The sequence below is a fragment of the Agelaius tricolor genome, unplaced genomic scaffold, assembly GCF_023055355.1.
Source record: "Agelaius tricolor isolate 1412-34295 unplaced genomic scaffold, bAgeTri1.0.p SCAF_10, whole genome shotgun sequence".
In the NCBI taxonomy this organism is placed as follows: domain Eukaryota; kingdom Metazoa; phylum Chordata; class Aves; order Passeriformes; family Icteridae; genus Agelaius; species Agelaius tricolor.
In genome coordinates, this window is record NW_027269270.1 from 27,137,155 (window position 1) to 27,148,231 (window position 11,077).

General features: G+C 47.9%; 1 protein-coding gene across 1 annotated transcript; it reads right to left on the minus strand.

The window, feature by feature from the left end:
• Positions 1-1,628: 1,628 nt before the first annotated feature.
• TMEM37 (transmembrane protein 37) lies at positions 1,629-5,794 on the minus strand. Its single transcript, XM_071435362.1, has 2 exons — positions 5,698-5,794; positions 1,629-4,877 (listed from the first exon to the last, which is right to left on the minus strand). The coding sequence occupies exons 1-2, from the start codon at positions 5,716-5,718 to the stop codon at positions 4,305-4,307; spliced, it is 594 nt and encodes a 197-aa protein (XP_071291463.1). The 5' UTR covers positions 5,719-5,794; the 3' UTR covers positions 1,629-4,304.
• Between the last annotated feature and the right edge of the window lie 5,283 nt (positions 5,795-11,077).

Below are 11,077 nucleotides of genomic sequence, written 5' to 3' on the forward strand. Positions count from 1 at the left end.
ACTCCATACTCAGAGAGCCCACCCACTTTCCTGTCATTGCACTTGCTCCTGGGTATTCAATGTAATATGGTGGCTTTACCAGTAAACAGGACCTGAGCACCACCTTTCACACAAGTAATTGTCGTTTTTCAGGGACACTGGTGACAGCCTCTGGCTATTCAAGCCAGATGCCCCGAGGAGCCAGTTGTCCTTCTGCCAGCCAGCAGGAGCATCAGCAGCCTAAGAGCTGATGAATTTAAGAGGAAGTCATTAATGGATTTTCTTTCCAACTTTCCAACACTGGCAACAAGGAAGTTCCTAGCAAAACTGTCAGAAGCAAAACCCAATAGTTGTTCAGTGAATAATTACATTGTGCAATGCCTGGGGAGCTGAAATGGGCTGTTTCAGAAGGGTTGGTACCGATTCAGTCGGGTTGGGTCCAGTGAAGGTGAGAGGCCTCAGGAATTCAGGCAACACCCCTTCCAGGACACTGCCTGGGGCAGACCTTGTTTTCACCCAGAAAAGAGGCCTTTCTTGCATGTGCCAGCTGTCTTAGAAGGTTGAGAAGAAGGGCTATTATCAGCTTACCACAGGCTCCAGCAGAGGGAAAGAGTAAAGCAGGTGAGGACAGTCATGTAATATATCTTTGTAATCACCTTCCTGTGGCTTGCAAAACAAGCAAGGCTCAACCCCATTCCTGGTGTCCCTACAAGCACAGCTGATGAACATATTGGAGACTTAAAATCAAAATAACATGCTCTAGGGGACCCTGCTGGAGCAGGGAGGCTGGACTAGATGATCTCCAGTGCACCCTTCCAACCTTAACCGTTCCGTGATTCTGGAAAAACACAGTCCAGGCAGGAAATTTCCCTAGCTAGCATGCCCTGTATCAACATTTCCTTATTCTTATCCACAGGCAATGGCTTGTGTACAAGTGTCCAATTAAAGTTAGTAGCTAAGTCTAAACGGCTCATTAGCAAGAAGTGATGTTCATTACCCTGCTTTTAAGAGATGTTAAACTGAGACAGGCCAACGACCTCTCCTGTTGGAAAGAGAACACCAGGTGCTAATTAACTTGAGATTACATAAACTAATTCAGTGGTGTAGCTGGGAAGCTCTTTTCCTGACACTTAACCAAACCTGCTAATACAGTGAGCTCTGAGAAAAACAAATACATTTGTATACTCAGATACCACTCCTTGCAGGCCAAACAATCAGAGCCGAGGAAAAGAGCAAGGATGCTTCAGACACGGGGTGCAGTGTGGGAACAGGAAGGTGAAGGACACAGGAAAGAGCTCTTTAGCTGGTAAACAGAGCACATGCAACAGCAGGAAGTCATTAAAGCGCCTACAAGGTTATCTCAAATTCCCACGAAGAAACACAGCTGACTGCCCTTCTTGTTTTGCAGGACAAGAAAGCAGTGCTGGCTTCTTGGGCTGGTGCAGACACTCGGGAGGGAAAAGGAGAGGGGAGTGTGCAGTGGCCTCAGTTCCCTTGGTCAGAGCTTGGCAGAGCACCAAGCAGTCATTTCTTCATCAGTTTAGCTGGGCAAACACATAGAATGGTGCCTGGGAGATTATGTAAAACCTCCCTCATCCCCTTAAATCTGCATCCCAATATTGAAAGATTAAAAGAGTGAATTACAGCACTTATTTCAAACCAGTTTATTTAACAAACTCCAGGAATATTGCTTGACACTTCTAAACGCTTCAGAAAATGAACAGTGACCCACTGCTGCACAGGTTGCTCTATATAAGAATCTCCAAGACAACCAACTCTGTTTTGTATTGAGCAGTACTATACAAAAAAACAGTTGGAAAAAAAATGTTACTCCATTTTCCCCAGAGGATTCCCTACCCCCAACAAAAGGCCTCTTCTTCAGCTGGCAGAGGGCATCCTAAAAATCATTCACAATTGCACCATGTCTAGGGTGAACTCAATGGCCAATTGTCCAGTCTCCCTCTAACCCGAGCAGGAGGCACCAGCCTGGAACCCAGTCTGGCTGTGGCTGCCTTCCAAGGAAAGGGATGGAGGCACAGCCTCCTGCTAGCATGAGGAAATGTACACTCAGAAGTGATTTCCAAGTCTGGATGTCACCAAAGTGTCACTCTGAAGTTACACTCGTGTTTCTAGACAAGCCATAAACACCCTTACACGTAGGGGAACTGTCCTGCCTGACATGGGCACCCCCAGGAACCACAGCTGAATCACTGGTTAGTTAAGGTACTCCTGGTACACCTGGTGACACCAAAGTGCAACAGTTTGGGACCAGAACTTGCAGGGTCTCTTTGGCCTAAATGGCTCTGCTAAAGCCAACAGCACCAGCTCACACAAGCAGGTGCAAGTTCAGCCCAGCAGAATGTCTTCAACAGTGCCGTTCAGCAAGTCAAAGGCACATTCACACACAGACACAGTCACAGTGAGGTTTTCCAGAGACACAGGCACAAGTCCTTGTCCTTGAGAATGGGCCAAGAAACCCAATCAAAGCCCCAAACCTCACAAGAGCTTTGGGAGCTGTCCGGGTAGCACAGCTCTGCATCATGCTGACAGAAAGATGAGCAGATTGATGTGCAAAAGTACAACTGGCACTGTCCAGAGCAAGCCAAGTCTGAACCTGCATTGCAAAATGGGCTTAGGAGTGTTGTCTTAAGAAGTTACAGAAGTCCAAGGAGGAATGGAGACTGTCCTGAAAGCAAGCACAGGAGCACATTCATCAAAGTGTGGTACATTCCAGCTCAGGCACAGCTTAAGATTCTTAGCTTTCAAAGACAAAGCTGTTTACTCATGGCTCACGTACACAGGCTTTTTGACCTCTGTGCTATGATGCATTTGTTTCAGGTGAAAAACTGTGTCAAACTTGTTGCACAGGAAACTAAAACCTTGCTCAACAGACAAGGTACAGGGATGAAACATGTAGAAACATTTGTTCTAAAACAAGGATATAAGCAGCTTCACCAGTGGATACAAAGCAAACAGTAAACCAGAAACCCTGAAATACTCTGAAGACATTTTTAACTGTGAGCAACTGAGTGCTGTGTGTTGGACAGGGAGAACACATGTAGGGCAATCTACTCTACAAATGAGGTCTTCTCTCCTTTTACATAAGACACCATGGAGAACTTCAAAGCTGTAGCAATTTTAGAGATCTTGACTCAGACATTGGCAGGAGGCAGGCCAGCCTTAGTACAATAATTTTGGCCAGGTCTCTCAACATTTCTACCAGTGGTGACAGATTAGAGCTGCACCCATCAGCCCCTCCTTAGGCAATCACGGGCTGCTTCTCCTCCCAGGCTCACTGTTAGTCAGAAAAGGACCTGATCTGGTCAGGAGGATCTAGGGCTTTCTCCTCCCACAAGAAATGCTACAGGAGGCTCAGCTACAGGATAAGCACTGGAAACCGTGATAACCAAAACACATCCCAGAGGCTGGGGTGGTCTCTGCATGCTGTGCCAGCCACAACAGCCCATGAAGCCTCTGCAGAGCTTGTCCCTCTTGCCCCAAAAAACCCAAGAGCAATGCCCTGTTACCGTAAACTGTGCAAGGGTTGTGAGACAGTCGGTTTGGTTGACCAGTTGACACATGTCCTTCAGGGGTGACAGGAGAGTGGTGACACAAACACAGGGACATGCACTGCTGCCTGAGGAAAGCAGCACATCCCTTCCCTCTACACCTGCATCACCCAACACCTACCCCTGGCCCCAGGTCAGCAACTCTGTCTGAAGTGTCCCCAAAAAACTGACCAAGAACAGAACAGATAAAGGGAACGTGCCTGAAGGAAACAAAACCTGTGACCAGATCAAGTTCTGTGTGCCTTCTCTATTGAAAGAAAAATGAAGAAGTAAGATCCAGTAAAGAGTTCCAGTGCTCCACACCAGTGAGCATGGCCAGGCAGAAATCATCTGTCCCTGAGGCAAAACAAACCCATGAGACACACCAAAGCTGTATCACACTCTTCACAGGCTCCAGAATACGAGGAAAAGTACAGCAGTACTGGTGTTGTGCAAGCCTCAGGTCAACATGTGGGATAGAGTGCAGTCTTCCAGGTCTCTGCATGTTTAGCAGGACATCGTCTGCTTTGATCCACTTCTCCAGAAAACCATACTGCAGGAGCAGCCAGTCCCAGTCTCTGCTTGGCTGGTGCTGCTCAGCTCTCCACGCTGACCAGAGGGTGGGTACATCTTCTACAGGCATCAAGACTGACTCACACTTCCCCTCCTTGCACACAAATTAAGACAGGGCATCCGTTTCAAACTTCATTAGACTCTCTTTCTTCCAGTCTAATTGGCAAAGCTGATTACACAAAGGCAGAGGTACATCCTTTGTACCTAGATTTTGCCTACTCCATTCCTGAGGTGTGTGAGGCTGTTGATGTGAAGTCCGCTGATTCCGTTAAGGAAGAAGAGGAAGGCAGCAATGAACTCACACCAGTATGTCAGCGTGAAGCCTGTGAAGGTGAGGTGATCCTTCACCAGGATGGAGAAGCTCAGAACACCGGTGGCTGACAGCAAAAAGGAGACGAGGATGAGAACGGAACCCATTGCCCATTTCCGCCTTGCATTGGCATCATCACAGACCTGGGACACCATCAGCAGCTCCAACCCAAATATGGCAACCACAACAGCAAAGGACACCATGCTCCTGATGGGAATCACCCCCACGCTCAGCCCCTCCACCTGGGCCAGCCTGAGGTCTGTGACACACTTCAGGACACTGTCGTTGCCAAGGGTGCAGAAGTGCCACAGTCCGAAGAGCTGCCCCCTCGCAAAGAGCCAGCGGCCATCGCAGATGGAGATGGACGACAAGACCACGGCTATGGCCACGCACAGGATGATCAGGCTCCTGATGAGCGTCTCAAAGAAGGATTTCTGTGGTCTCCGGTGTGCCAGCAGCTGCTGCACCTGAAAGGAGAGCATGAGGAAAAAAATGTAACAGAGTTAACAGTACTACTTCGGGGTGAAATGAAGCCAAAGGGACAAAGCTGTGGGATTCAGCATTTGAAAATATTTACTTGCGCACATCAAACTCCTTCTCGCAGGGGAAGGCTGTACACAGGAGAAAGGAAGGGTGGGTGAAGCTCTCCCAGTTCCCTGGCTGCACAAACAATGCTCCCACGTCAAGACCGGGATCACAAAAGCTCTTGGCTGAACCAGGTCCCTGCCGCACGGTCTCGCGGCACAGCCTCCTGCTGTGGCAGGGCTGGAGGAAGCCACCAGCCCCTGAGAGGATGGAGGCCGGTGCCTGGGACGGGGGAGGAGGCAGCAGCGGGCTGGGGGGGGCTCCTAGTTCCCAGCACTGCCCTCCTGAGCTGCAGGCAGCCGGTCTCTCCTCCTCCGGCCGGCAGCAGCAGCGGCCCAGACCTCGGTCCTCACCCGGGGTCTCACGGCTCAGCTACCCCGGGAGTTGGGGGGGGAGAGGGGGGAATCTTCGGCTGCAGCCCCCGCGGAGCCGCCTGGGCAGCGCACTTCCCCTCCTGACCGACACCCTCCAAGTCACCCGAGATGTGATGGAAAGTCGAGCCAAGAGCCCCCAGCCCCCTCGGAGAGCCACGTGCAGCGGGGAGGGGGAGCCGCGGCCCCGGGGAGCTGCCGCCGGCCGGAGAAGGCGGGAAAGGGAACCGGGCCGGCTGCGCCCCGCTACTCCGGGCAGGGTGGGAGCGACCCCGGCCGCGCAGGGCCGGGCTGCGGCAGCAGCCCCGCGGCGGGAGAGCGGCGGACGTACCTGCGCCCCGATGGCCGTCATGCTGCCGGCGGCGCCGAGAGGCGCGGGCGGGCTGCGGCCGCCGCTCTTTATCTCCCGGAGGGCGGAGGGAGGGCAGCACCCCCAGCCCGCCACGCCCGCGGGGCCGGGGCGCCCTCCGGGCCCCCCCGCGGCTGAGTCAGCAGCGCGGCCCCGACGGGCGGAGCCGGGCCGGGCCGAACCGAGCAAAGCGGAGCGGAGCGAGGCTGCTCCCCCGCAGCCGGCGCTGTGGCCGGGCACGGACCTGCCCGAGCCCGCTGCAGAGCGCGGCTGGCGGGCGGGAGGTGCGCGGGCGCTGGCGGTGCCGCTCGCCCGCTGTAGCCTCAGCCCGTCCCGTGTCCCCGCGTGTCACCGGGGGCTCGGGGGTGCCCTGCCGCCAGGAACAGCCTGTGCTGCCGGGCCGGTGCCGAGCGCTGGGGCACGGGGAGGCTGCCCCGGCCCTGCCCGCTCGCCCGGAGCCCCCGGCAGCGTCTCTGGGGCTGCTGCAGTGATGGGCTGCCGTGACACCCGGCCCCGGAGTCCCCTGTGGGTACAGGAGCAGCCCGTGCTGCCCTCGCTGCCCGGGCCCCGCCGGGGTTTGTTCCCGGAGCCGCTCGGCACCGGCTCCGGTGCGGCTGTGGCCTCGCACCTTGGGCTGTGTGCGGCTCTTATCGCTACCAGCCTGCTCTGCCTTACCTATCTCTACCTGTACTGTCAGCAAAAACCTCTCTGCTCATAAAGTTTTACACCTTAGCTCTTTTTCTCACTCATGTATTGCCATCCTCTAATGAATTACTGACTACTCTACTTTTTTTTTTTTTTTTTTTTTTTTTTTTGTCTGAAACAGCTTTTAAAAAACCCAAGAAAGCTGGGTGTTGCTGTGTCATCAGAAACTCTTGTTTTCCTGCCAAAATCTGATTCTGACTCCAGCAGAGTCTGAGGTCCAGTGGACAGCCCCACGGGTCGTTGTTCTGGGCCTCCCTCATATTCACAATGGTCAGAATTCAGCCATTCCCTTTCTTGCCAAAAGGCGTCGGAAGGATCTCCTTCTCCAAGATGGAGTGGTAGAAGTTATTGTTACTTTACCCTTCTTGCACTTCAATTTCTGAACTAATCATCTGTCTATACAGATTGTCTCATTATTTTAATCTCTATGCAATTTCATAAAGGCTTGCTGTGCTTCCTTTAAAACACCATTATGTCTGCTGTGATCTGTCTGAGGTGTTTTCTGTAACACTTGCTACCAAGAGTGAGAGTTCTGAACAACATTTACTTTAGTTTTCATATTTTAATTTTAAGGATAAATGTGGACCTCTTTAATTCTCTCCTCCTGCAGAATCTTTTGTTTAAATGTTTCTCTACAAAGTTGTATACAATGTTAGATTATATTTCTATCAGACACAGAAATGAGATTTTCTCCTTTTGCAACTCAAGGCAAATCTTTGCTAAGTCTGTTGTCAAAACTTATCTTGTGGGTTTGTGGTCAATGCTATACCTTGTTTCCTGAATCTGCTGTCCAAGCTAGATAACTTAATACTTGCCACATCCCTTTCATGTTAGGTTCACAAGTTGATAGAGGATCTTTATGAACATCCTGAGCTCTTTATTCCACATGTTAAACAGCATTTCTGCATTGCATGTGCAGACTGATTACATGCATTTGCTGTTATACCCTTCCACTTCAAAGTTCAAAATTCAACAATATATATATATAAATATATTTTAGCTCAAAAAGCACAAACGGGTCTTGTTGTCTCATTTGTTGCATGAGCTGAATAAATGCTGCTTGCGTGTAATCATGTTGAGCAAATGCAGACTTGGACCTGACAAAATATACCACCTCTTATCTGGCAAAAAACCTCACTAACTTATGCTTTGTGTAACATTGGCTCAATGCTCCAAAGCATTATGCAATTTGACCTACAATTAGCAAAATCATTAAGCATAGATCTGCATTTAAAACATCTGAGTCATCCTAATGACTTCAGCAGTTAAAAATCTTATCTTTTAACGGTGAGGGGTATTCTGCTGGGCAAGATCTTCTTTTTTCCTGTAAAAGCCCATGGTAAGGCTCACATGCATAAAAAGCTTTGATGATTGAGGAAATTAAAGTGGTTACTTTTGGAACCAAAATTGCTCCCCTGTCATATTTGGATTCTTCAGTAAATATAGAGTTATATGCCAAGCCTGTTCTTCAAGGAAAAAGGGTGGTAGGGGATGGTACCTTTTCTACAAAGGAGAAATTGCTTTAATGTTTTGTATTTAATTTAGTTTCCCCAAATATAAATGAGAATGAAACTGGACCTGGAATTTTAATGAGCATTGAATAGGGACTTTCAGAGTCACTTCCCCGAAGTCACCCCGAGAGGATGTTTGTAACAGTGAGTGCTTCATTTCTGCACTTGCCTGGCTGGAGATACCTTCTGTTGAAGCTGTCTGGGTTTAGAAAGCCTGTGAGAACGCTGCACCTTTTTCAAATCTAATGAGTTTATTTTCATTTCTCATTAGAAAACAAGCCAAACATACTATGTGACTTTAAAAGACCAAAAAAAAAAAAAATAAAGTGGGAAAATGCCTCTATGCTATTTTTGAAAATCATATGTGAAAATGGTATTTTGCAATAAAAAGAGCTCAGTGCTGTAAAAGAAAAAAACATTTTTTGTATGAAAAATACATCACCTGTGTAATAACAACACAAAAAATGACCTTTAAAGCACTTTAGAAGTATTTTTGGTTGTGTTAATGTAGAGTTCTTGGTATATTGCCAGTTTCATTATTTTGTTTAGAAAGTCCCTTTTCTCTATTGTTTAAATAGGCATTTCACATCCTATCCCTGGAGAGAAAGTTTTCGGGGAAATGTGTTCATAAATAATGGAAATTACCAGAGACTGTTGTACAACACAGAAATAGGTTCATCTGGCTCATTTAAAACTATGCAAAGTTTAACACTGAAGAATCTGTTCCAGCTTTTCTCCTGCAGAAGGTTCAGGACTGAAATCTGAGTGTCACCAGGGGCTTAGGGAACAATTGCCCAATTAAGTGAAATCACTTAGAGGTGAAGCCGAACACAAGCGACCAGTCCAGCTTCATCTGACCTTGAAGCCAGTTACTTCTGTAAATGCATTTTACTATTTAATAAAATTCTTTCTGATCACATCTTTAATTCTTGGCATAGCAACTCACCTGATGAGGTATTTAAACCCTAATTTTTATCAGATCCCTAGTCCAAGATATCTCTGTAGAGAGGTGTGGACCTGATCTTTGAAACAAATAGATCTTGAGAATCTTGCAAACTGAGACTTTGGGAGGTGTCTGAGGTCTGTATGGGGGGAAAAAATGTTACTTATTTTTTTGTGTCTTCCCAAAGCAGTTGAGCATGTAGAAAGTGTTATGAGAAGGAAGGAAGAGGCTAATTGTGTCCTGTCGCTGTTCTCTTGCCTTCTCTTTTTCCTGGTGGTAGACTGAAAATTCAGGTTGAAGAAGCTGCATTCAGCTCAGGCTGGGTTCAGCCTAGCTGGGCCAAAACAGAGCTTCTGGAATGGGGCAAAAAGTCAGCAAGTTGCTGGCAAGCTGCTCAAGCCCAGCAGCTCCTGGGAACTCAGACAGTCATCCTAGGTGAATTGTGCCCCAGGCAGCAGCATATCTACCAAAAGGGGGTTTGGGTTGTGCCAAGGCCCACACAGCTCAGACCAGCCCCTTATCACAACTAATTTACCTCAGGATTTCCCTCCCATCGCTGCAAGTTATTGCAGCCAAGCGGACAAAATCATCCTGGCATGTAAAAGCATTCAAGGGGAAAAAGCTCCTGGGCCAGATGGTTTCACTTTGCCTCCTGCCTGGACACCTCTGCTGTGCCACAGGAAGGCAGACTGGCCACCAGACAGAGGCTACCACGTGTCCCTGCAGCCCCACTCACTGCTGGCTGTGCATGAGAGCCCTGGGCTGCTGCCCATGGTGACCATACCCAGTTATGCCCAGCAGCCAGCTCTAGGTCCTATTGCCCATGGTGACCATACCCAGTTATGCCCAGCAGCCAGCTCTAGGTCCCACTGCCCATGGTGACCATACCCAGTTATGCCCAGCAGCCAGCTCTAGGTCCTACTGCCCATGGTGACCATACCCAGTTATGCCCAGCAGCCAGCTCTGGGTCCTACTGCCCACCCACACCAAGCAGTGCTTGCTGAGGGACTCAGAGCTGGGTTAGAAACATGCTGATAATATGGGACTCCATTACAGTGATTTTATCTCCCAGCTCAGTTAAGTGGAAGAAGAAGAGAGACTTTTAAGCGGGACAGGCTTGAAGGAATAGATGTTGTATCCCAGCAAGAATTGTGTTTTCACCTCTGGTCAGTTTTTGGACCTACCTCAGATCACATTGCAGAGGTCCAACACTGGGTGCTCACTCATTCTACTTCATAATCAGCCTTTTTCAGGGATCTCTGTTAACAGTTACACTGGCTCAGGAAATACCTCAAAATATTTGCATCTGACCATTCTGACAAATGTCCTTTGAAATATACAGTCAATACAAAAAAAAAAAAAAAAACAAAAAAACCCCCAAAAAACCCAACAAAAAAATCCCCAAAACCAAACCCACCAAAACAAAAACAAAACAAAACAACCCAACCAAAACAACAACAAAAAAAACCCAAAAAAATCCAAAACAAAAAAAATCCCAACCCAATTTTAAGTCTTTAGCACTACTAGAAAAAAATTTGAGTCCATATTTCAATACTACATAAGTTGGGGGAAATAATTCAGTTTCTCAGCTGTCACATACATATTTTTTTCTATCAGTAAATAGTCATATCAGGAGATTTAAAAGTAGCAAGTACATTGAACTGGTTACTCTGTCTCCCAAATTCAGAACTTACTCAAAGGAGCAGTGTTTATTAGGAGGAGATGACATACCATTGCCTCAGCCTTTTGGGAAACACAAGTTGGTGCCTTGCACATTTGGTGGGGACAAACAAGGTGTCTGCCTGGCTGCACTGGCAAAGTAATGTAATTGTTTTTCTTTCCAGGGTGTAGAAAGAAAGTGGTGATGCTTCTTTTGATGCAGCTCATAAATGCATCTGTACTGGGAGTAGCTGGGAATGAAAGTTAAAAGATCACTGCAGACAAGCTCCATGTGAAGTCTGTATTCTAAAGATAACACAGCTAAGCTGTGTTTAACTTTCACAGATACCTTGATTCTAGAAGAAATACAAGCTCATTCTATAAATGATGAAGACCCATCTAAAATGGATTGATGGTATTTGCACTTTAGGTGAGCAGCTGATTGGCTAATTCATAGATTGAAAAGTACTTCATAGACTTGTAGGGAGGAGAAAAAAATTAGATTTTATTTTTATTCCATTAACTTTTACCCTTCTGAGTTTAT

Excerpts from the sequence above, each read along its gene's own strand:
- TMEM37 (XM_071435362.1), bottom strand. The coding sequence starts at position 5,718 with ATGACGGCCATCGGGGCGCAG. Across the intron at positions 4,878-5,697 it reads TGACGGCCATCGGGGCGCAG|GTGCAGCAGCTGCTGGCACA; the intron begins GTACGTCCGCCG and ends CTCTCCTTTCAG.